Source organism: Genypterus blacodes, unplaced genomic scaffold, assembly GCF_046128005.1.
Source record: "Genypterus blacodes isolate CSIRO-AG114 ecotype Tasmania unplaced genomic scaffold, CSIRO-AGI_Gbla_v1 ptg000011l_1, whole genome shotgun sequence".
NCBI classification, from domain to species: Eukaryota; Metazoa; Chordata; class Actinopteri; order Ophidiiformes; family Ophidiidae; genus Genypterus; species Genypterus blacodes.
This window is the reverse complement of record NW_027466825.1, coordinates 597545-624303: the sequence shown is the minus strand read 5'-3', so window position 1 is coordinate 624303 and position 26759 is coordinate 597545. Positions and strand designations below refer to the sequence as shown.

General features: G+C 44.2%; 3 protein-coding genes across 3 annotated transcripts in view; 1 reads left to right on the top strand and 2 right to left on the bottom strand.

Moving 5' to 3' along the window:
• Positions 1-817: 817 nt before the first annotated feature.
• LOC143009520 (E3 ubiquitin-protein ligase RNF182) lies at positions 818-3797 on the bottom strand. Its single transcript, XM_076161527.1, has 2 exons — positions 3376-3797; positions 818-1877 (listed from the first exon to the last, which is right to left on the bottom strand). The coding sequence occupies exon 2, from the start codon at positions 1789-1791 to the stop codon at positions 1153-1155; it is 639 nt and encodes a 212-aa protein (XP_076017642.1). The 5' UTR covers positions 1792-1877; positions 3376-3797; the 3' UTR covers positions 818-1152.
• A 1089-nt stretch (positions 3798-4886) lies between these two features.
• Positions 4887-6425, top strand: LOC143007857 (RING finger protein 227). Its single transcript, XM_076159344.1, has 2 exons — positions 4887-5457; positions 6044-6425. The coding sequence occupies exons 1-2, from the start codon at positions 4989-4991 to the stop codon at positions 6100-6102; spliced, it is 528 nt and encodes a 175-aa protein (XP_076015459.1). The 5' UTR covers positions 4887-4988; the 3' UTR covers positions 6103-6425.
• Positions 6426-15539: 9114 nt separating this feature from the next.
• Positions 15540-26759, bottom strand: part of LOC143009009 (insulin receptor substrate 1-B) — a 33649-nt gene continuing 22429 nt past the window's right edge. Inside the window, exon 4 of the mRNA XM_076161002.1 lies at positions 15540-18177. Within this exon, the coding sequence (XP_076017117.1) occupies positions 18170-18177 (8 nt within the window). The 3' untranslated portion in view covers positions 15540-18169. The remainder of the gene's footprint in view (positions 18178-26759) is intronic.

The following is a 26759-nucleotide window of genomic DNA, read 5'->3' as shown; positions in this document are numbered from 1 at the left end:
TAATCTACTTAGCCGTCGTATAAAACGGCGGAAAAATTGTAAAAATCCCTATAAATAGTAAAAAAACAGTATTTATATGTCGTGACTTTTTACTCTTTCACAATATGAGAATGTATTTGCAAAAGTACTTCACAAGAGAAATAGTCAATGTAAGAAGCATCAATGCTGTCAGTGGTCTAACTTGTCCATACATCATACACACTAGTACACTGCAAACCTCAAATGTAATGGAGAAAACAGTACAACACGTCACTCTGTAAAGTATAAGCGTATAAGTTACGAAATAGGTCCTACTGCAGCAAAGTAGTAAATACCATGATGGGAAAATGAATTTGATTACATACATGGCAGCAAAATGTATGTAGAAATTGAACGTATAAGTACTAAGCATTTGTATGTTGTAATCTACAAATACATTTGATTGGATATGGATTTCTAATTTGACTGTAATAGTGATTTCTTGTACACCTCCAGAGCTCAGTTTATACATATATGAGTGCACCTGAACAGGCTTCAATAATAGGTATGTGTGTATAAATATTAAGTATGCATAAAGTAATACGTTAAGATTATTCGAGACTGAAAACCAGACCCACACTGCACCATTTAGAGAGAAACCACCACATACATACTATTAATGCACATACACATCTGCATCACAATAAAATGTTTGTATTCTTAAGAAAACAATTAAATAAACACGGTATCTGAAGAGGTGAAATGCATATTTGAGAAAAAGTAAAAAGTGAAACTACAAAATCTATAGAAACACAACTGAACATAGTAAGGTCACTGTAAAGTCATTGTTTACGCCTGTGTTACATAGGGGCAGTTTGATTTAATTGGCAGAACAGTGCCATACATCAGATGGACATTATAAAAGAGGCTAAGACAACAACAACAAACAAAAGATAAACTCATGAAACTACAAAGAAAACAGGACATGTTTAGTTTTTAACTATTTTCCCCTCGGTTACTCCAGTTTTCCTATCCCCAAATTAACCACTAGAGGGAGATGTTTGTCTTCATATCATTCATTAAGTACATTACATGATTCAGAATATGTATAAAGAAATGTTAAGGGGAAATTTTGGGGTGTATTATTATCAAAATATCTTTTTAGGATTGTGATAATTGTGGTAAATTTCAAAATTACATATTTCTATTAAAGAAATTGGGGCCAAACACCACCCCGATCACACAGATGATCACAAACAGCACCCAGAAGATGAGGGCCATCAGCTGCACACACAGGAGGGTCCTCTTGCTCTGCTGTATGACCTCCTCCTCACCCATGAGCCCTGGGGCGGCACCGTACAGCCTGTCCGGGTGCATCTGCTGTACCCGGAGGCTGACAGTGGGCAGAATGATGAAGCGGGTGTCTCTGCTGTCAGTGTCCATGGAGAGCACCACTCTCTGGCTGACCGTGGCCAGATGCGTAGCCATGTTAACTGGCAGACAGAATGACACAGGGGGCAGCCTGGACAGTATGCGGGAGTTACAGGGTAGAGAGAGAGCATTCCCGGTTTCCAGGGGAGTGAGGTGGCGGCAGAGGGGGCAAGGGATGGCTGGTGTGCTGTGGGGGTCTGGGGGGTCACACGGGCAGAGCTGGATCCTCTGGAGGCACTCGGTGCAGAAGACATGGCGACACGCCAGCATCCGGGGGCATTTGTTGAACTGGTTGTACTCCTGGTAGCAGACTGGACATTCCACATCCATGAGCTCCTCTGAGGTGGTGCTGGAGTTGAGTTGCTCCCTCTGCTGGAGAGCCAAGCCAGCTTCACCCATCATGGGGAGTAGTGTGAAGAGAAGGCCTGATGTTGATTTAGGAGCTCAGGGAAGACAGGAAGCAGTAAACAGAGGACAGTATACGTAATCTGTGAAGAGAGCACACCCTCAAGATCAACTGCGATTCACTACAGTACAAAGGAAGCACAACAAGTAAAGCAAACAAAGACTCGGAGATGGGTTGGTGGAGTTTAAAATCCATGGCATTTCTGCTGAGTTTCTCGGTTTTATGAAGAGATTCCACAGCGCGTATGTCATAGCATTCATCCATTTAACCACTCAGCCAGCTTTTACGCATTGACCCCGACACTCTTGCCAATATGCAGTCATATCTCTGTGTGTGCAAGCCTAACACACACCCAGAGCATGTCCAGACAAGTCAGGATATAAAAATAAACACAGCAAGAGAGGAGACATGAAAGGAAGCAGTAACTCGCTTTACTGGTGTTTTCTGCATGTACAGTATCTGTGTGTGGGTGTCTGTGGGTGTGTGTGGGTGTGTGTGGGTGTGTGGGTGTGTGGGTGTGCACATCAAATCTGATCTTGTAAGACTTGTTTTGACACAAAAACACATACACAACAGATCATGGAGGAAAGGCCAAATAATTTGCCGCCATTAAAACGTGTGTGTGTATGTGTAGAGTTGATGGCAGCGAGATAAGAATGTTTACTTAAAGAGTAGAAGCCCTTGGATGTGATCCATGTAGACTGCCACAGATATTAGATTATATATTACCACATATAAGACCATGCAAGGCTACAATAGTGTTGTAATATTCCACCATTATTCGTATACGATACAATTAGTGTCACCCTGGAGCCACCAAATCTCAAGTGCTTCTCAAGTATTCTGTAGTCAAATTGAATATTTTACAATGTGGGTACACAGAATGGAAGCATGTGTGTGTGTGTGTGTGTGAAGACCAGATGAGCTGAAAAGCAATTCTTAATTAAAAGAGAATGGAACTTAAACTATTTAATATATAAACTTGTTTTATTTGGCAATAACAGAATATACGAGGGGGCATTCCAAGTACCAATGGTGGTACACACACAACTCAGTTTGAGAACTCCTGCTGCATTTGGTTCTGTGTATTCTGAAAATGCCATAGAATAGAATCTGTTGAATGTTTGCTGAATACATCACATGTACTTTATTGACACTTTTTCTTTCCGTCTGTCGCCCATATGGGGAAACTCCAAGGCAACCCATGCTCACTCATGGGGGTTTGTTGCTTAGCAGATGGGGTATCCTTTGTACTGGTCCATGGCAACAGAAAATCGGAATAATTGTACTCTGTTTCCATTCTCGCTTTCATTTTCTTTCACACGGAGGGGCATGCAGTCAGAGTAAACAGCCCGCATCTACAGTAAGCCATATTCACAATGTTTGTATAGATAATTTAACCGTGAAGGAGAAATGTCACAGATGTTTACCGACTGAGCGGCTGCTGTGTGTGAATGAATGAATGAATACTCTTGTATCTATGTAGGCCAGCGGCTTCAGTGACACGATGACGACAAAGAGAGAAACTGGCAACTCTCCATCTTCACACACACTAAGAAGCAGATACGAGATGCACTCACCAGCTACACACCCCGTTGATCAGGGCACACTTTGATGCCCACATCCGACCCTGGCATTTATCCTCTCTTTCTTCACACTTCTCATGTTGGAACAGATCTCATCCTTTTGTAGATGTTTAACACTCAGCTTCCACCTTAACATTCTCCACTTGTCTGAGCCGGTTTACAGACAACCTCCTGCTTTCACTCCGTCTCACCTAATTTTACCCGTCCTCATCTCCCTGTCAGGTCCCCATGAGGCATCTCTGTGGTTTACTGAGCAGTAATTAACCCCCTGGTGACACGCAGGTAACCAGGACACACATCACACAAAATGATATATTAGACCTGGCTATTCTTACTGTACTCAGATATAATGTTCTTATGTTTCCTTCACAGTAGACGACATTCTATTTCATACTGCTTCTCTTTTCTAAAATATTGCTAGTTCTGGGCGGCATGAAGTGCAGACTAAGAGGTTTATAAGGTCAAAAGAGTTCATGTGTGTACAACATGGGGGTTTTCCTCTAAAGGGTTATTTATGAGAGGTAAATTCAGTTGCCGGAAGAGACAAAATGCTTAAACGATGTTTCCAACCTGGCCTGTCAAGACTTGTTTGAAGCTTACTTGCTGAAAACTATCTTGCTACCATGGTTACTATTTGTTAGGTCTCATTTTCAGACAAACAAAAGTGATAAAAATAGAGAGCTATTAAGTTTACTTTATGAATCTGTTGATAAAGATACACGATAACCCAAAGACGGTATATTGCCCTTGTCTGGGGTCAACTTTCAAACTCTAGTTTCCGTTACAATAATGAACAAACTGAGCACGCTGTACAACAAGAATTACACACACACACACACACACTACAAAACATTTCAAGATACATTGTGTTTTTGAATAAGGAAACATCCACTTCTCGAAAGCCAAATGCTATGGGGCAAATTTGGGAAATGAACAAAGAAAATGGAACAGGATACACACACAAGCTCAAAACACAAGGGCTTTCGGCCAAGAATAAGAAGTAGGAGGAAATGACCATAAAAGGGTTTCAGACGGGTACAACTGAGAGAAGAATTGTTTGGGGATTACCACGGAAGAGCTGACGTCACACTCACACACTCCCTGAAGAGTATCAGTATAAAGGACAGATTATATTTCTGGATAAGATGAAGTTGTACTATAAATAGACAATAAAATATTATTATTATTGTTATCTTGACTGTAACACCGCGACACATTCTCACTGTGACTAATGAATGTTATTTTATATGTTGTTATTGTTATCTACTCGCACCTAGTTGCTCTGCGTCACAAACTGTCTCGAGTGTGTGTGTGTGTGTGTGTGTGTGTGAGTGACTTGCTGCACGGAGTTAAGGAATGAGTCACAAGTTAAAGCAACATTGGGGAAAGACCTCTTGTGTCTATGCGTGTGTCACCTGTTGCTTTCAGTCACTACGTCACATTTCTAAGTGTATGACTCATGTGTTTGGTAACGTATAAAGCTTACTGTCAAACTTACAGTCCCTCCCACTTCTTCACGCACACGCGTATAACTTATAAACGTGGACTCGTCTCTTCTCCATTCATACCTTGAGTGGATTCACTGTGATCGCGTCACAGACAGCAGGATGTATTCAGAGCTGGAGTGCGGAATTTGTTACCAAATGTACAACACGGGCCGGCGGTGTCCCCGGGAGCTCCAGTGCAAACACAGTTTCTGTGAGAGCTGCCTGCTGGCTCTCTCTCAACCCCAGGGAGCCGAGCAGCCGGACAGGTTAATCATATGCCCGCTTTGCCGGCAAGTCACATCCATCTCCGGGGAGGAAAGGATCAAAGCGGCTCTCAGGGTAGACGAGTGCGTCCTGGAGCTCATGGTGGCCGCGGATGTCTTGAATGAAGAGGGCGACCCGGTGGAGGAAGGCGGGGAGGATGAGGATCAGGTTCACGGCGACTGCGACGACCAGGCGATCCCTCACGAGAGCCCAGCCGAGGAGGAGCACTCGCCCCCGGGCTCCAGACGTAGGAGGCTCCGGCGGTCACTGAGACGAGTTTGGAGGAAGATCAGCGGGCAGGACGCACAGCAGAGCGGCGGGGAGAGTAAGTACACAGCGGGCTGTGGGTTCACAACAAGCCCGTCTGAAGTTTAACACGTTTTCGTGCTTTCCGTGTTGCCTGAGAAGTTGATGTGGGATATTTGGATCCAAACATGAAAGGATCCATTAAACCGAGGCAGACTGAGGAGAGAGTTTAACAAGTGGTGTGGTGGCGCGTAAAACCCTCAGACAGGGACCACAATATAAATGTAGTGTTTATGACTTACTATATAGGCTGCTGGAACACTTTTTAAACGGTGCCAACTCATCCTACTACTCTTACACAGTGTTGTGACTACCTCCAGACACTTTCAGGTTGCTTTGTCATAATTAGGGTATAAAGAGGTGAAAGTATTAAAATGACAGTGAATTCAGTTTCAACAGTTTCAGATGTAACTGTGCCATATTTAGCTACATTAAGAGAACACCACCTCTCATAAATGGTTACATCATAATGGCCTTTTTCAGTTTTATGATAACTAATCCAAATCAATAGCAGCTATTGTGGTTTGTTTAATGTGTTTGGCAGCCACTGCTTATTTTGCCATGAATACTTCTTTCTCACGAGTCTTGTTTTTTTCCTTCCACAGTGTGCATGACCAATGATGATTTCCGGATTATCGCAATGATGGCCAGCAACATGTTTTGAAGAGTCTGTGGCCTCAGATACCCTGGACAATGTGATGATTAAGATGATGATGTTGATGATTTCCCAACATGGACCGGAGATTATACATTGCCTGCACGACTGATGGAGGATTTGCATTTAGCTTAACTCATGGACAGTATAAAACAACTGCACTAAAATGCTTATTCTTCATATTCCACTCTGTAATCTCAGTTACTTAATTTTTGTTATTGTTGGTAAAAGTGAAATATTTATTGATTCATTATTTGACATTTAGTCTCACCATGAATGTATTTATTTTCTAAGTATTTGTTATATATTTAAAGAAAAATAAATGGTAATAATAATAATTTAAAAAAAATCTGGTGTTGTCTCACTTGGAATCTCTCTCTCTCTCTCTCTCTCTCTCTCTCGCTCTCTCTCCCCTTATACATCATATTGTCATAAAAATTACACAATTACAGCTGAAATAATACCTTCAGAAATATAGAGATAAAATGATCAGACAATCTCCTGAAAAGAAAATGTGGTTAAAGATAACTACACAACAGATTTAGGCACATAAATTGAAAATGGCAATGATAGAAAGTTGTAAATGTCAACAGAGGTGTAAGTTAGAAGACAACAAACTGTCACAGGGACATCCAGGAAGCAGTGTAACACAACAAACAACAGGTGAAGAGCATTGCCTCCAATCAGAGCCACATGCACCCAGCAGTGTCTCGGCTGCTGAATGACCCCTTTTTTTGTTTGACAAGCAGAGCACATGGACTGACAGCAACAGCAACACATTTTAAGGTCTATCTCTGTGTCAGTCAAACAATCCAGGGTGGAAAGTGTCAACCATGTTACCCAATGTTGCTCCCGGCTCAAGGTAAATGTCATTTTGCATTCATCCTAAATAGAAATGAGATCTTTAAACAAAACAGGGAGATGGAATTGGAAGCAAATTCCTTATTAGTCCCTAAATTGCTCCTGTATATATTTCTGAGTGTTCTATCTTTGTAGACTCCTGTGTGTCTGTGTGCTGACCTCTGCAGCTCTGGTGTCATCTGTAACATTTTCAGCTGCTGCAATAGGTAAGTGCAAACATGCCGTGTCAATACTGCTGCCTTTTGCGTCTTTAACAACTATGATGAGGTGTGTTTAAGTCAGCTTGACAATGCATGTAAACAAAGTGTGTATCGATTTGTAGTTTTGACATATGTTTAATTAAAATAGATGTTTCAACCAAGATTCTCAACCTAGATGTAAACCGAATGTTTTTTTCTTCTGGTATATCTCTAATAGTTGTATTGAACAGCCACTAATGGCATTCAAAAGATTAAAACGTCATTATTGATCCCTTGTTTTCTATCTTCAAATTGGGTGAAACCAGTCTACAATCAATACCATCAGCAGAATCCCTCCTCTAATCATCTGCTGGCATCCCAGACTGAAAAAGGCCTCAAAACTGGAACTCCTGGTGAAACTGAAATGACACAATCTGATAAGAGGATGTCATCAATCATGAACCATCAGTCAAATCCTCAGTGGGTGACGCAAGGTAGTTACGATCAAAACAGCCCTCATAAAAATCCACCCCGCTTCCCACTGGGAAAAGCAAGAACACTGAGAGTTTACGGTAAGGGTGGAGGGAAATCAACAAGCAGCCTTTTCCCTGGTTCCTCTCAGCATGGAGGGCGAGACTTCCAGTATCAACAAACCAAATTCAACCAGTTCCCGTCATACACACATGCCGCAAATAACTTAATCAGCAAACCAAGCACCAAACCACCAAGAAGACCCAGATCCCAGATTAATTTAGCTCGAAGGGGAAGTCATTTGACTCCATATCCGCCAATCATCAGAAAATCATCACAAACAGAAGCTATCAGTCCTTTGCATCAGAGCTCTGATCTTTCGCAAGACTTGAATCCCCTTGAAGTCCGGAAATCCCGCGACCCAGGCAGTGTAACTGGAAGTGACCCATGGGGAGGCCCTGAAACAAGAACTGACCATCAATCTGAATACAATACAGTTTGGCAGAGCTCTGATCTTTTCCCCCTTTCATCCCAATCTGGTAGATATCAAAGTAGTTCACAGCCCAGGTCAAGAAATCATTACAGCAGTGATGAAGAGGGAAATGATTTTGCTTCTCCCAGAGCACACTATACATCTAGTTGGATTAAATCAACCAAATCTCCTGTATTTACAAGTGAAACGGCCCCGAATGCACCATCAATAAGACGTAGCTTGGACTCCTCTGTTATTAAAAACAAGCCAGAGGATCCTAAATCATCTATCACAGAATTCTCCAGGGGCTCTGTGAGTAACGATGAGAAACCAAGACACACAGAAATGCAGTCCTACCTCTTGAAGGACTCGCAAACCTCTTTTGTCACAAGCGAAGGACGAAAATCCTTAAGTGGACTTGACACTCTTTCCACTGTACAAAATAAGGTTAAACCCTCTGACCCCAAAGCTCCCCAAGCAATTTCAACTTCAAACGTCTTAGAACAAGAAAAGGCGAAAGATACAGACATCAAAGTTCAACGTCTCTCCAACACTGTGCCACCTTATCACAGTGCTAATGAGGCCCAGTATGGTGGTCAGGCCGACTCTAATAGAAAGACAGAGAGCTTTGCAAGTCAACCCATCTCTACCATATATTCCCCTGCTCCCTCTCGACTTTCCTTACATCCCACTTCAAAGAAAGGCCCGGCCATGGACAGATTTGTCCCTACACCACTTGAGGATTATGGGGGCAGCTACACCATTGGAAGTGGGAAATCTGAAGAAAGCAGCCTGGCAAAAACTGCTGATGATGGAGGATCCATTCACGGTTACAAACCCGAACGATCCACAAAAAGCACCTTTGGCTTCAGAGGGTTCAAAGAGCCTCAGTGGTTTGCAGCGAAGGAAAACGGAGAGCCGCCTACTGTGTCTAATAGAAGGGTCGCCTCTCGGAGATACGCCTTGGATCAATTTAAAATTAGAAATGTACGTCTGCCCTCGCTATCAAAGTACAGTTTTGGTCGGAGTAGAGCTCCAACCACATCTACTCCACCTCCTCTTGCAATAACAGAGAAGACATCCACAGACTATTCTGGGTTTGGCCTCACTATAACAGCCCCTATTACATCAAACCCCTTTCTGTCTCCTGACCCTTCAGATTCATTTCAAACCGCATCTGTTGATAAACCAGGGACATTCACAGCAGGCTTTAAGGATATCAGGCCTGAGGACAGCAACCTTTTAGGATCTGGAAACCACAAAAGGCTACATGCTCTGAGAGGATTTGACACTTTGTCAGTCAGCAGTGCCGCCTCTGAGCAGGTAGAGGGGGCCCAAACTTTACTCAATGCTGCCACAGTCCAGCAGGGTGTTCAGGGATTGAATTTTAGCAGCTCACAGGTCTGGAAGCCCCGAAGCAGTAGATTTCACAAATGGTACAAAGAGAAAGCTGAAACAGTGCCAAGTGCCACTGATGTAACCTCCACACCGAGTGCAAATGATGTAAGCAGGAAAAACCCAAAACAAGTTCCAACGACAGCGGGAAGCTTAAAACCGTTGAAGTTCCCCAGATTAACACCTAACAAAGACAACTTCAAAATCTACGGTTTTCTGGGATTTCAGTCTGCTCGATATAGAAATGCACTGGATTCCAAACAAAGTCCAAGCACAGCGGCCCCAAAATACGAAAATGTTTCAGCCTCTTATGGATCAACAGGAAATCTCAACGTTGGTGATCTGCCAGCCGTATCTGGCGAAACTTCTGAGTCAGAAACACCCACCAGAACCAAACCTGTTGAAATACAGGCCAACCTTCTGAGCGGGCACAGCTCCACCAGCAGTGTGGTGGAAGGCCCTCATGTGAAGGGAGCACACAGCAGTAGCAAAAACTGGACTGAGTCTGCCAACAGCTCTTCTCTCGCACATAAAATGAAAATGTCTCCCATCATCAGGCTGCTCAAGCGCCCTTTAACTGTCAAAACAGTTAGATATGCTGATATTCTTGGAAGTGCTTCATTTAGTGGTGTTGGAGTGACAATCCAGATAAAAAACAAGACGGCTGTTGATCAAATCGCTCCCAACGTTACAGTGGAAACTCAGCAAAAAGAAGTCGAATCAGTTGGCGAAAAGGCTACTTTACTTTCAATCTCTGAGGAAGACGAGCATAAGGCAGAGAGGGGGAGCATCGGCTCAGTTGCACACGCTGAAGGTGATGAAGATTTTATCAGTGTCCAGGGGAATCAATTTCAGGATAATGAGGGAAGCGGAAGTGGGGATTTTGATTCCTTCCAAAGCCTGGACAGTCAAGATGATTTGTTGCTGGAGTATCTTCTGATGTCAACAGGGAATGTTTCCTTCAACTCAGTAGAACTGACCCATTATGATAATTGACAAACTTGTAACTTGTCTGAAATGTTTTCAATAAATGCTGGACATATATTTGCATTGTTGCTTGTTCTTGCTCTTGCTCTTTAAATGTGGGGATGTTCGGTCCAAACTGTTCTTACCTTACAGCACAAGAGAAACTGAAAACATGAATTAAAGTGTCAGAAAGTTCCTATTAATTGTAGGGTTGTAGTGTTGGATTGCATTATATTTCATCCACCCCAGTAATCTCACTGATCTGCAAGATCTATTCTCATTGTCCTTCCTCAGTTTTCTGGTTTATTCATTGCAGTATTGAACATGGTAAACCACTCGTCTAGTTGGGAATGCTGGGAATTATTTGCAGTTGCCATGTAGATATTTCACTCAACAGCATCTTCCAAACCTGGCCTCATATGAAATGTAAGGCTTTGAAAGGCTGCCGGGTATCCATCTTCGCCTAACCTCTCCTGGGGCCTTTACGTTCAGTGGGAAAGCTGCAAACATGGGTTTTCTGTGCATAACCTTTTCCTCATTTGGCAAAGGACATGCATAATGTAAAGCATCAAGAGGAAAATGAATGGATATCATACTTCAGGGATTTTTTTTTGCATTATAAATTGATTGTATTCCCACTCCTCCTGTCCCCATTGCCAGGCAGCGGCTATCCAGCGCTGACACAGACTTTCCATCTCCTCTACGAGCTAACAAAGAGGTTTCAGTGCGCTGGTCTCTGGGTTAAGAATCTATGAAAGGGAAAAACTCGATGCCCCCCTCCCTTTCTGTTTTTGACTTGCCAAGCCATTGGTTAAGTATACAAACAGTATTTAAAGAAAACAAGTCACAATGTGGTTTGTTCAACCTCAAGGGAAAACACTGCAATGAAAATAATGCTGAGAAGGCTTAGAAGAATATTTTTGACATTGTGTCACCATATCTGTCCATATCTTATCTGTACTGCCACTGTTACGTAAACTAGGTGACATACCTTCAATGACCTGATTGTCCATTTACAGCAAGAGCAAATGCCTCCACTAGGTGGCATTACACACCTACAATATTTCATTAGTACAAGGTTGACCTAAAGCACTGTATGTTGTGGAGCTCATTCTACAGCAGCAATTTGTGTTTCTATGAAAGTATTACCATAAAATCACAAAATTACTGCAGAATGACTGTAACTGTAGTTTTTTTTTTATATCGGAGGCAGTTCTCGTTCTTAAAGGGTAAAGTTGAGGTGTGGGCATGCACCCATATTCAGTTTCCAAGGGCATTGGGTCCACAGTAAACCCAGCTCACAGCTCCTAAACAGGCCATTCACAACACCTAACCCATCACCTTTCTCCCAGTCGGGCCAAACCCACCTACATACCAGTTCCCGCTTGTCCCTCCGCCCTCAGCTAGAAGGGGCCCCAAAGTGAGAAGGGATTTGGGGGGGGGGCTTGAGGGAGCTGCCAGTCAAAGTTAAATACATTGTACACTGGATTAACGTGCCCCCACCCCACCGTTACCCACGGAAAGAGGAACTGCCTGCGTTCCCACAGCAGTGCCCCTCAGAGCTGAGAGGCATTAAGGTGATATGATGTTTTTAGGTTTCCGTGTGCTGGCGCGTCTGTTAGATGGGGAACATTACAAAGACCGCCGCCTCCTTCAAAGTGTCTGAGTGCATGATTCATACACTCACAGCGTCCAAGTGTGTGTACTAGGCTATAATATTTCTTGCACGCACGTGTTTGCATGTGTGTGTGTGTATGTGTGTGTGTGTGTGTGTGTGTTCATCAGACAGTACGGTGTTCTCTTGCAACTTGGCCACCCCCCCTCTCCTACTGTGAGGGGAATTCTGTACCATGTGTCTGCGGTTTTCAGGGAGCTTTCAAGAAAAATAAAGGACAGAGGCCTCACACACACTCCCCCCGCACCAACCCCCAACACACCCCCTCCTCCTCCTCCTCCTCCTCCTCCCCAGCTTGTTTTCTCACTCACTCACTCCATGTGGCACTTTCTTTTAAAGATCCAACCTCTTCTTTTCTTCTTTTTTCAGAGTGACAGGGCTAATTTTGCATGCAGCCTGCCATAAAGAAGAATTCATAATCATGGCAAACGTCCTCTCATGGAGGCAAAACGGGAGATGTGAGAGTATGAGGGAGCAGAGGGGTGGGAAGGAAACACAGAGGAGGCTTTTTGTTTGGCTAAGTACACTATGTGAAAGAGGGGGCGGTGAGGAGAGAGAACTGGAAATACATTAGAAAGCGGCTGTGGCATTTGTGAAGCGGGTTAACTCTACATGCCATGCAGCGGATATACCGTGAGGCCTGCTTAGTTTGACCGTGACTGCGTGCGTGATCTGACTTTGTCCTTAAAAAACTATTTGCTGAACTAGAAAAGCTGGTTGTTTCTACAGACTGTACATTAATACAGAAAATAGGACAGTGGAGAAAGTTGGGAGGATTACCAGAAGCTGATTATAGTGTACCTAGTGTAATCCAGGGCTTTATTGGCTTGGTTCAACATAGGTTTACCTAAGATAAAACACCTGTAGAGTTACTTAAGCGGATTATGGCGGCTACTTGTAACAGAGCAGGAAACGTGGAATTGTCCAATATACACACTGAGAATCTGGACTTCCAACCACACCACAGCTATACACTCCAATAAGTGCGAATGATGGGAAGTAGGCAATTTAACGCATGAAATAGGGCCTAGATCCACATTCCCACATCTGCTGTGGGAGCATCCAGCTGGCTTCCTGTGGTCTGTGCCACGCAGGAAGTCATAAAGAGAGGAAGACTTCCTGTATTGTTGCGAACATGTGCCAGCAAAGTCTGTATTATGCTCCATGAGGCTGCTGCCAATGATGTAAACGCTTCCTTACCCTTTCAAAGAGGCAAAGACATACATCTGACCGGCGATTTACAAGACTCCTAGTACTATTCAAAGTATTAACACCACTTTTCAATAGGCTTAGCAGTTGTATACAGGATCTTGCACCCATGCAGTTTAAGTTCTCAGGCAGATTAGACACTACAAAAGATATTTTCATGACTCTGGCCTTATTTTCAGACAAAATAGTGCCTATTTTCCCCATTATTCATATCACAAGCAATGTGGAATCAAAAATGTTGCAGTAATGGTTTGCCAAGGTCGAAGTTTCTTTTGTGAAGAGAATATTCAAGGTCCAAATCGATCATCTCTGAAGCTTTACTTTGCGGCACAATAGTATTAAATTGCATAATACTGCTATTTGTCCAGAAAATATGGCCTCAAAAATCACAACTGTCTCCTCTGGGATACAGTTTCAGCAAAAATCAAACATCATTTATTTCACAAAAGAAGCTTTCATTGTGGGGCTTTTCTATTGGATTGTGTTGGATTGTAAAAGCGTTTACATAGTCTGAGGACAAGAACTATAATGGTTCATGTGGGTGTATCTATGTGACTGTAACAATGTTTGGAAGGTAGCCACATCATTCTACGGTGGAATTCAAAGAGCTCACACACACACACACACACACACACACACACCAGAAGGTGATATACTGGCATACTCAGACACAACAGGTCTACCTGTTGGATTGTGGCCAGCATACCTCACTTATGAACCCAGTGTCCTCTTGCTTTGGGCTCCAGCCCAACATCCCTCCTCTCTCTCTCCCCCGTCTTTACTAGACTTGTTGCCACCACAGCGGAGGCAGGCATTGTCGCCACCTGTCACCACGACAACCAGATGGCAGCTGTGCCCAGACTCATTTGCCCACCTCCACAGTTACTTGAGTGCTCACCCAAGAGCGACACTAGCACATCTGAACACTTCCTTCTGTCGTTCTTCACTGTTGTAATTTTGAAAAATAAACGACAGTAGATTACCAATTAGAAAATTAAGGCTTCACATTAAGAATTACATGAATTGTAAGAGTTGTATGGGGGGCTTCTGTCACCTAAGGGTGACAAGGTCATATTAAGTCTAGTGTGTGTACTTTTTCATTAACAGTTCACTGATCATTAATCTTGGGAAAGTTCTCAGGAAAATATCTCATGGTACACCGGAGCTTTTTCTGGTACAAGTTTGTTGCTCGCTTGGAAACTGTCTAAAACTATAAAACTTATAAATGTAAAGTAGGCCGTCAAACTCCCTTGGGACAAACTTTAAGATACGAGTGAACAAGAGACGTATAGATAGCAAATAAGGACAGACAAGCAATGGTGTAGGTTTCTCTAAGCCTTCAGGTGTGGGTGTGGGGCCTTCTTCTTCTCTCTGTCAGCACTGCACAGCCTGACAAGGTTTTTTTTGTGCACACCAACCTCGTTTTTCACAGTCACAAAGGTGCAGCCGTACGGCCTAATGCAGGTGCGCGCCAGATCTGCGTGTGTTCTCATACCTATTAATTCCTATGGTGGCTCTGTGCACAATCGCACCCACCTGGGATTGAGTTACACCTGCAGAGGAGGCGGTGATGAGTGTGATACAAGATCCCATACACGATTACAGTATGGATTCAATGCAAGAGATTCATCCTGCCAAACATGCTTTTTTAATTAAATTGAGTGGTGAGGGAGAGGGTAGTGTCAAATAAGAAGGAGAGACAGGGGGTCTTACAGTTCAACCAGCAAACAGCAGTTGGTCAAATTACTGGTAAAACGGGTGATTAAAGCCACTGGCTACCTGCCAAACTTGAGTGCAAATGATCTTATCAATGGGAGTGGTGAATGTGACTAACAAAGTTAAAACGGTCATGCAGATCACAATCAAGCTGTTTTTTTCCAAGTTATAGAGTGACACCTGCACTGTGTTTGAGAAATGTGTGTGTTTGCGAGTTGAAGCTGGGGCGTGTGAAATGGGAAGGGGCCCGTCCTCGTCTGTGGCATCTCACGCAGATGTTCACACTTGCCCCAGCCTGTAAAACATAGCTTCTTCCTCTCTCTTTTCCCCATCAGAGGAGCTTTTGTTCTACTGTCTCCAGCAGCATTTTAACACATTCATCCTCAAAATCCCCCATTACATCACTGGAAAGGAAACTCTGCAGCCATACCAAGGAACAAAAGAAACCACAACTCGCTTTTGTTGTTTTTCTTTTCTTCTTTTAGTCAGATTTTCTCAAGCAACAGAAGTAAAATTGTCTACATCAATGGCAAATCTCAAAAATATTCCCATTCAGTACCATGCCATGGGGGGACAGGAGGAAGTGATAAACTATTTCCAACAGCAGCACTTTCTTTCCCATTTCATGAACATTTTCTAAACTTACAAGCATTGCTATGGATTAACTCATACAGCCACTTCACCAGTTGAACTCCCTTCACTTTATTCATGTAGCTGTGATGATCGAAACCTCAAAATAACACAAGCACTTGTCCTTTGCGAACAAGCGAACCAGGGGAACCAAAGGAAAGTGTTACATGATCACAAGGCTGCAGGCAGTTTGATAATGTAAAAATCACGGCTCGATCAAAAAGCCCAACAGAGCTGGAAGGGAGCTTGAAATGGCAAGATCAAAACGTCTGTTTGTGCGCTACTAGTACTTTCAAGCATTTGTGGTTTGGCTGAGAACTGGTGAGTCATAACAATACAAAACTGTCTCTGAACATCCTGGACACACTGCAGCCGTCTATCATGTGCTTGCCTGCGAGTCTGTGTGATGGGTGAAACTTGGAATCTCTTGGCGAGCCTTGATTTTGTTTGGTTTGGTTAGCACAGTGAGGGTGAAGTCCAAATGGTTCCACTTCTGCATTAGGAGCTATTATTAGGGGCAATTCAAACCACAGATTCCAATCTCCGCATAATAAAGCAGCACTATTATGCTCCAAGTCCCTGACAGTCATGTGACCAGGGTGAGAAAGTTCATGAACTGTCCATGGCAGTCAAACATGTGAGTACAATTTGGGACTGTGCACATGTGGTCAAATCAGGCTGTGTGTTTTTCCATGATTGCCTTTGCTTTCTCTTCATGCATTGCTTTTGAATACTCGTTGACAAATTCATGGTAAACGAAAGCAAACGTGGATTCTTGTGACCTGTGGGACAGGATATGTCACATTTTTTTCCCCTCTGCAGAGTGACAAAAGGTTACATGTTTTCAAAAACAAAACAAATTTAGTCCAGAGTTGAGAGGGTTGGCTCCATGAGGCGCCTTCAAAGAGGAGAATAGCACAGTCTCTCTCTCTCTCAGTCTTTTGGCACTGATGGCCCTGCAATTAAGTCCTCCATTACCGGCATAATGAAACAGTCCAAATCTCCTCTGATTACAGCCATGGCTGTCTGTCAAGTCATCTGATAGATCATTATCACACCAACAAACATACACAAGATATTTTACAAGAACTGTACAGCTGAAAGAGACAAAAATAGACACAAAAATAGAATCGATATATTCTGCTCGGACAGCCCTAATAGTGCTAGCTGCTAAGAGGGGGGCAGACAGACAGACGAAGTAGACAGACAGGCACTTAAGTGCTGATGCATAGCGAAGGAAATTAATGTAGGAGACGAACAAGAGTCAGAAAGGAGGGAAGAAAGGAGACAAAATGGTTTCCCTGTTACCACATCAACGGCTTATACTAGCCAGGACTGAGGACACTTTAAATTAAACCAGTGGACTGTTTAAAACTTCAATTTAAAAATTACAACTGTTTCATAAAATCCTCTGCACTGGCTCATTTGAAATGTGTACCTGACCCCTCCTAGTGCTAATAGTAGCGCGCTGACCGCTACAGATATGATCAATGCTAACCATTGCAAAGTTAGCATTAGCATGGCTATTGATAGGGTCTCTATCCTCTGGTGTGTGTTGTATAGCATCCTGAGATGGAGGGGATTAGTGAGACACAAGTGCCTGGAGCTAATGGCGCTAATGGGATTGCTTGGCTATGTGTCAGAGTCCCACCCTGAGCTGTGGTCAGCAGGACGCTCGATTTACGTCCTGGCACCATGCTAATATGTTAATCTGACATAGCCTCTGCATCCCCTGCTTCATGTGTGTTTCATTTCAAGCCTGTGTTTAATACTGGTGGTTTATGGCTATATCAAACGGTGCTGTGAAAAAGGAGAAGAAAAAGGACTGATAGGGTAAAACAAAACAAGAGGGAGGCTAAAAGTGGCAGTTGAGCGCAAAGCTAACAGCAGCTACGCTAATATCATTTCTCACAGTAGACAGTAAGGCCAACGGATGGCTAGTACCATTATCATTGTTATTGATAGCAAAAAGCTCACACCAGTGCTATCCACTTAATCACTTTCTCTTGCTGCAATGTTTGTTAATCATCAAACTAAAGCACAAAAAGCCCCAAACCTTCAGAAAGCCCAAGCTAAGCTGAAGTTCTGTGTGAAATGGCTACAATCTGAAAACGAGGCACTTCTGAGCAGAAAACATTTCTACACATTTAACTGCGAAACATTAAATCGAACATCATTTTCCGGTTTCTTTTATTTTTTGAGTACCCTTCTCTGATTGGCTATCACTTGAGGAATGAGAGCAGCAAATAGCTTTTTCACAAATGTCATTTGGCACACATCGCTGTCGGCTTCCACAACCGACTGGATGAAAGCGAAACAATAAAAAGAGCTGTTCTCTGTCAGTCTCTTGTCAAAAGTGCTTGGGGGGCGTGTCCTGTCCGTCTCCTCTCTCTCGATGTGATTGGGCTGTCGGGCGAGGAAGAGGAGGAGCTGCCGCCTGGAGCTCTCTGATTGTTACCAGATTGTTTCCCCCCCTGACTGATACAGGACCGCACGCTGACATCAGCACTCTGAAAAAAACACACACACATACACAGAGAGAGGGAGGAAATAGTTTGGTTAGATACAGAATAAACAATTACTCAGATATGAAGAAGAAATAAATATTATGACATTTATATACAGCATCCTTTGCTTATCAGCGCAAGTGTAACATCTAATGTAATGTATCAGTGTGTGCTTATCGGCCTGAGAACACGCTGACCGAAAAATGCACAACAGGAACATACAATGTGGCCAAACGGGATGGGAGAGAAAAGGAGAAAGTGAGGACGCTATTGTGTGAGATTGTGTGTGTATGTGTGTGAGAACTCAAAAAATCTTGTCAGGTCTGTTCCGGTCATTTCTAAGTCGAATCTCCAGCAAACCCATAACGTTCACGGCTATAGTGTGTATACTCTGTGTTGGGCGGATGTCAGTGGCGGGTTTGACGATACCTCAGCTCCAGAGCAGCGAGGTCAAAAGAGTCACATGACACCAAGCAACCATCTGCTGGCCCAAACAGATGACTTAAACCATGAAACCATCATATGACGAAAGCAGGGTGTTTCTTCTGCATACTTGCTTTATCCCACTTGAAACATTTGCGTCATGTATTCTACGATGCAAGTGGATGAAAAATGCAAAAAGTCAGTGTTGTAGAGATTGCAGGATCAAATGCCCTTTTTACTGGGTTACTTTCGGTCAAATGTAATGACTCATAGCAAAGGCACTGACGTTGCCATCAGCCAAAATAACAAATGCATGGTGTGTGCAGCGGACAAGCTGAGTGTTCCCTGTGTTCTCTAAAATTTCCCAGCACTGCCCGTCTCTCTAATTGTACGAGGGGACTCTATATTTACAACCCTCCCTCTCTCCAGCTCGTCTTCTTCATGGTGCAGTGCGTGCTATATTTAGTCCCCCACAGCACAGACGGTGCCCGCCAGCCGGCCAAAGCCGTGACGGCCCAAAGCAAAAGAGAGCGGATCAGAGCGGAGCGAAGCTGCCCCCCTCATTCTGCCATCCAGCCAGCACGAAAAAACAGCAACACAAACAATCAAGCCAGCCAACCAGAGGGACCAGAGGAGACAGACTGGATACGCACTGGTGCACAGCCATGAACACACACATGCAAACCGCACAAAACCAGGCAGAGACGCACACAAAAGAACACAGACGAAGATACTATAATTATGTGGATGACATTCAGTTAATGATGATCTTTTCCCAAACACAGACATGCTAAATTATACACGGAAACATTATAAACAATCGTCCACTGCCTGATGTTAATGCACTGACTCACGTGTGTGCAAGTACACATGCTCTCTCTTACTCACACACCCACACACACACACACACACACAGAGGACCCAGTTATATGCAACTGGACAGGAAATGTTTCCTCTCCTGGCCACTCTAATCAGATATACCCTACTTATTTTCCCTCAGCTCCTCGATCCCTCTCTCTGACCCTCCCTTGGCAGCTTGTCTATTGATCTCATTCATTTCCTTTGCATCGTTTCTTCATCTGTGGGCTAATCGATGTAATAATGACCGCAGGAACAACCGTGCGAGTCCATGTGTGTCCCTCTTCCATTTCTCTCCCAGACTGTTTAAATCAAGAGGTGACACTAGGCCATCTGCCTCCGCAGCCAGTGTCTAGCCAATAACTGCTCTCTCACCATCCGTATGTGTGTGTGCACATATTTGTGTGTAATTAAGAGAGACTAGAGTTCTATGTGATGTCTCGATCCAGAGCTTCCTAAGACTCTGGTCTGGTCTCTCTGGTCATAAATCGAGCATGTAGGTCTGTCATTTTCATGCCACTCTGCTCCCAGAAGAAACATAGTTCTCTAAGCAACATGATGTGAGTCACTAAGTCCACTGGTCACCAAGTCACTTTACATTCAATCATTCTTTATTTGTAAGGAAACAGGGCAGACTTACTGTACACTGGACCTTCATTATACGACTGTCATAAATGAAACTGGAGGTCAAAACCAGCATTAACATGCAGTGAACACTGTTGGCACTGTTGGGGACTTTAAGATTAGGTTTCATGGGCCCCGAGGAGAGCAAAATCTGCTAAAAAACAATGTAATCCAGTGATTTAAGTTGGGTTCAAATGCCAAGGACATGCAGTGTTCCTGCAAAGGCCTTTTTCTGCAAGGCACCAAATTCCTTCCAGCTCCATGACAGCTCTGTAGCCAACCCTAACCTCTGACCTCCCTATAGTGGGAGGCACAGAAAAAAAAGTTTCCCTCCGGATATCATTAAGGTATTATGTAATTACAGGGATGTGAAAATCCCAGTCAAAGTTATTACCACAATGGTAGCGATTTGTTGTGCCCGCAACTCCAGCTCTTGCGATTAGACAGCACAGTTATTATACTAGAACCCATTAAATCTTCCACCCTACATGCAGGCGAGTGGGCAGAAGGATGTATGACTACGCAACATGAGCCGGGGTTCAGCGTCAGGCAGGAGGAGATGCGTGGAATGAAGCGCTGGCGGGGCGAGCCAGCAGGATAGCTCCTGTGTCACTTCATTTAATTTCTTCCAATGACGCCAGAAAGTCTGTTGGTTATACAGATATAATGTTCTCGCTCTGACCACAGTGGACGTGTCTGATTTCTTAGTCATGAATCTGTCCAGGCTGTGGATGGCCGTTAATACCCACACATGCCTCAAATCTGTCAAGGTCTCCCAGGATGAGTTTGGCTGCTTTGGTTTGACAGAGTTCCAGTGATGTTGGAAGAGGTCATAAATTGGGCAATTATTCTGTGGATTTCTCAAACAAGCTGACTCTAATCTGTGGTTATCGACAATTATCAGTGTAATGGTGACATTGCTTCTGTTTGTTTATATGTACTTTAGTGTTTAGGCCATGAATCCTACCTTATCCAAACCTGGATAAGATGGCAACAGGCTAAGTAAAATAACCCAGAGGCCCTCTGCTTAGAGTGAGACACCAGCGTAGCCACATAGCCAAGCTAAGGAGTGCTACTTTCTTCAGTAGCTTAACAGTGAGTCAGCTAACATACATTTAACAGGATCTAGCTTGTTTTCCCCCACAAGTAGCTGTGTAGCTGTTGGCTTCTTATCATGCGAGGTGCACACAGTGCATGAAAGGGGAGCAAATGTGATATGAGAGTTTGATTTCATCTACTGTACATTTGTGGTGCAAAATAGTCCTGTAGCAATAATAATCTTTTGCTTCACAGGAAGTGATGCCTGTTATATCAGCAGCAGCTTGGAATTACCAGAAGAGGAAGCAGGTACTTGAGGAGCATGAAGCAGGCAAGCAGCTAACCCTTGCTGGTCAAGAGAAAACCCCAGGAAGGAGGCATTGAGGAAGCACGGAGCATAAAAACAAACACATTTAGGACAACTTACCTGAACACTACCATTCAATCATCTGATTAGTGCCATTTTATTGGTTTAATTAACTCTATCAGGAATTCAATTCTATCTGAACACTGTTCCCCTTCCTGCTGATGCTGTAAATTCCCATCAATTATTCTACGTGATTGGCAGAAGACGAGCATGTGTGGGAATGAAAGAGGAGAGCTGTGCACAGTTGCTTGGTGCTTATTGCTTTCTCTCTCACGCTCACACATACACACCCATCTCACCTTTGACCCAGCCACTGTCAATCACTGCTGTGGCACCAAAGAGTCAGGGCTACGCAACAAGCTTTTCATCCAGGTGTGTGTGTGTCCACATAGTATGTGAGTGTTATATATGAGTGTGCATACCACTATGCACTTAGGGCTTTGACCAGGGTGTTCTGTTGCATGGTTAACATTGGTCAAAACACAGGTGGACTGGGAATACGCAAACACACACACACACACACACACACACACACACACGCAAGTGCATACCCACACATGTGTTGTGAAATCCCATATGAGAGACGGTGGTGAATTTCAGCAACTTTCTCCAATATCATCCTCACACAGGACTCAAAGGCTGCAGTGTTTGTTTGATGTTTGAAAGACGACAAAAAGAGAAAGTGCACACACACACACTTAGACATGAGGCCGGTTTCATTACACCGCTGACACAGTGGGAGAGACTGAGTGGGTGTGTTATGCCACACAGAGGAGACAGGAATGTGTGGGACAGGAAGAGCGAGAGCGAGGGCGAGAGTGAGAGTGAGCGAGAGAGAGACAGTGATGCCGAGTGAGAAAATAAAAGTGGGAAACCAGATTTGCTGGATAACCACATTTACTCCCACAACATGTTAATTCACATCCAAGTATTTTTAGGTCGTCTGTGAACAAAATCTGAACATCCATCTTAATTTTTTTAATCCTGTCAGGCTATCAAGCAGGCGTGTGGGCCGTTTACATAATCGACTGTCAACACCCTGTAAACACCGGCGGATTATGAACTGAAAACAATACAATAAGGACAGTGGTAGCTTTGCTTGCTTTGTGGGTGCGCGTGTGTGTGTATGTGTGTGTTAGTGAACTTTCAGGAATTGTTCGCAAATTGTTTGCAAACACGCAGTAGGTATAAAAGACATAAGAAGAGACAGAGAGAAAGATTAAATCCTAAATTCAAATTCGCTCCAATGCTCATAATCTTCATATTGTGAGCGAGTTGATGGAACGATAAAGCTCCGATTCCGGACAGGTCCGGTTTAAGCAGTTCCTCGTCTGGTTCCAGTATTTTCAACAAAGGCTGAACCCAAAGTTACAGGGGATACCCCGTTTGAACCGAAACGTCGGTGGATGTAAATATAGCATTTTATGTGTATGTGTGTGTGCGGTGTGTGTCGTTGTGTAAGAGATACTGGCTAAATTACTGAAATGTGTCATGGGACGTTCTGTCCCTGGATGGCGGGAGGGGAGTTGGAGCCAGGGACCAAAGGGTTTGAGTTAACGCAATGTTATCTGGCACAATCTCGCTCTCTCAAACACACACACAATTTTATGTTTGCTGTCCCCACCGGGTCACCAATGTTTCTCTGGCTGTTTGTGTTGGGTTGTCCTTTTGTGCCAAAGTATGTCCCCCATGTACACACACACAGACACTTGAGCAAAGTGATATTCTAAGCAGTTGGGGCCCTCAGTTCTGAGTAAAGTCTTTCCTAGAATTCCATTGGCAAACAAAATGTAAGAACGTACTGTTCCCGCCTCCATCTTTAGGAAACGCTCCCAAGTGACAAAGCAGACGTGCACACTGACAGACACGGACGGGGTAAGAAGCAAAACCCTCCACTGAACCTTTCCTCTGTTTTATTTTTTTGCAGAGTCAGATTTGATGGAGCTCAGAGATTGGAATGTTACAATAAAAAGGGGGGCGGGGCTGAATTGCGTTGGGAAATGCCAATCTCCATTTTGTTGCGTTTGTGGGCGTGTGAGCACTCTGGCCTGTCTCATGATAAATTGTGTAATTATTAATAGAGGCAACTCTGCCTGCACACGCTGTAACAGCGCACACACACACACACACACACACACACACACACACACTCACACACACTCACTCACTCACTCACTCACACACTCACATGCAGGCCATCCCGTTTGTATTAGGTTGCTACATGTAACCTAAGTTGCGTGATTAAGGGTGGTGAGGTTCTATGAATACATGGAGTAACCAGAGGTGAACACGTGTGTGTGTGCGTCCATGTATGACTGTGCAAGCATGCATATGTGCCTGTATGTGTGGGCCAATGTTCTGCTGCAATGCATAGGCTTGGCCAACACGCGGTGCAAATATTTGTCTGCAAACCTTTCAACAGACTCAGCTAACAAACTTTTCTTGCCTTTGTCCTGTCCACATTACTTTTTGGATCCCATATTGCCTGCAGGTGTGTACATTTAACGCAGAATACAGTTTGCTTCTGCTGAGCTCCAATAACTTATACAAATATAAACTGTCTAAGAAATAAGTGTAAGGTTTCTGTGGACCACTTCGGCTGCACGGCATGGACCTCCAAGTGTCCCTAGACCACGCTTTGAGAACCACTGCCAAATGGACGCATGTGTCAGAATGCTCAATAACAGACCTGCTGTGTGTTGTATGTAATGCATGAGTCAACGTACCGCAGTCATTAGAGAATAAGTGCGTGTACGATATGTGACTACAGTCCTGCAGGAAACACAAACAGACAACACAACAGCAGGACAGCAAAATGTACACGTTCTAAATCTGCAGGCAAACACACACATCATGCACAGCAACATGGTGTTTTCCTACCTCACTGTCACTCACACACACCCACCCACACCCACACGCATAAAATAGAGATCGCTATGGACAGCACATCCACTGTGTGCGTGTGTGTTGTTTGTCTAACTGATGATTCATAAATTCATCAAATTCAGCTGCTAGACTCCAAAAGGCTCTCACCCCTAAATCAACTGATGCATACACCAGCGTGCTCACACCACAATGGAACACGGCGTCAGCGCTTACGCTTGGACACGCAAATGCGTACACACACACACACAACACACACACACGCGCTGACACCTGCGGTGACGCACACGCTCACACACCTCTAAATACGACCGTGGACAACAGGGACACGTGCAAAATGAGAAGCTCGCCATGAATACGATTGAACTCATTATCAGGTAAATATAATTGAGCTAGAACAAACAGCAAACACTGCAAACACTGCCTTCGCAGTGTGTATGTGTGTACACGAGGTGTGCACACATGGCGGCTCCATCGCTTCTCGCTCCCCATCTCAGTCATTTCAGTCTCTCCTTGTTTGTTCTCAGGTAGGACTAATGAGCACGCCGGGGATTTGTCCGCTTTTCATTTCCTGTCCTCTGGTGATTCAAGCCTTTTAATGCTCTGATTAGTCACTGTGACGTCCGAGGTGGAGGGGAACATTGTGTGAACCGCCGGGCGTAATTGCCAACTCCAGAGAGGGCTTCTACATGGGGAACATCGGGACGAAGAGAAGGGAGTGAAACGTCTCATTCCTGTCAAGCATATAGAGACACGTGCAGGTGAAATGCACGCATGCAACCAAAACATTCACACACGCCACGTGTAGCCTGCAGCGACGCACATACACATGCACTAAACACGTGGATGGCGGAGAAAAGACACAAGAATGAGTGTAAACAAACGGTCGACTGCTTCAAATGCTGGCTGGTGGAGTGCTTGTGTGTGCACGGATGAGTGTGATGATCCCGCCATTTCACTCTGGCATCGACCTGGATCGACAGCGTGTGTGTGTGTGTGTGTGTGTGTGTGCAGCAGCGAAACGGAGCCGGTAAAACAGCTTTTCATTCCGACTCTAAACGGAAAGCCAACACCTCCATCTTACCACAGGTGGGGCCGCGCTACACACAGCTGTTTGATCGTCAGCCGAGTTGGGATTTACCGCAAATACCTGCTGCCTACGCTTAATTTAAGTTTAAGATCAGGTTTACTGGGTCACCGCTGAAGCACAATGCGCGGCTAAACGAGTTCCGATTTCCGTTCCAATTCGATTTGAAGAGGCCGGCCTGCTTCAAGAGAGAGAGAGACACCCAGGAACCGGATCATCTCGACGTCCTGACGCGCACAACACACACTTCCTGTGCCCCCACACCAATTTAAGGCCAATTTAACAATGAGAGCCCCTCGTTAGTGCGGGAAGCCGTTCGGCTCTGCAGGACAGAGGAGGTTGTGGCGGTTTTGGTGACGTCGCAGCGAGGCAGTGATCTAAAGGTTAACGACCGGTCTCGGGCCAATAATGGCAGCGGTGAGCAAACATCTCCTCCACTTCATTCGATCGCCACTGACGAGTTACATAAGGCGAGGGTGAAGGACTGTTTGTTCCCTCGATCGCTCGCTCTCTCACACACACACACACACACACACACACACACACACACACACACACACACACACACACACACACACACACACACACACACACACACACACTGCTCGAGATCCAACCGGCCTTGCCCCGAGGGAACTGTCAGAGTGGAAAAGGGCCACAAACTGAATTGTGCACATTTACACCAAGATGGATTGGTGGGGGCCCCTATGTGCTCATGGTTGATCAACACAGGCACTGCACAGCCTGTATGTGTGTGTGTGTGTGTGAGAGAGAGCATGAGGCACAGATAAGGGTAAATCTAAAAGACATCTCTCCGTCCACAAGAAGATTTTGCCGTTTTTCTCTGGACAAAATCAAATTCTGGATCATTTGTCAATCTGTCTTCCACAGATGGTATTTGACCGGAGCGGCTGCTGCTCAGGAAGCCCGATGAGCTCATGGACCCTGGTCAATGTATTAGCGTTAGGTAAGAGTGTGTGTATACGAGTGTGTGTCCAGACTCTATAGTTTCACTCTACAAATGTTGAGCAATTGCATTTTGCTCAACTTAAGTTACTTTAAACATCGTTTCAGAGGAACGGCCTCCCGGTTCCTGCCCTCATAAACTCAAAATGTCCTGCAGGTCTGACCTCTGACCTTTATATGAGCGGTGATTATGTCGTCGACTATGGGGCGCGGTGTGCTAAAGTCAAACCTGTAGCTCCAGAACGACCTGGAAAGCTTCCATAACACAATTAAGTCAAGTCATGTCTACTTCTATAGCAACAACAAACATCACATACAGCGACTCATATGACTTTACTG

Bases quoted from the DNA above. Each gene is read 5' to 3' on its own strand.
- LOC143009520 (XM_076161527.1), bottom strand. From the start codon at position 1,791: ATGATGGGTGAAGCTGGCTTGGCTCTCCAGCAGAGGGAGCAACTCAAC.
- LOC143007857 (XM_076159344.1), top strand. From the start codon at position 4,989: ATGTATTCAGAGCTGGAGTGCGGAATTTGTTACCAAATGTACAACACG. The intron at 5,458-6,043 runs GTAAGTACACAG...TTCCTTCCACAG, and splicing joins ACAGCAGAGCGGCGGGGAGA to TGTGCATGACCAATGATGAT.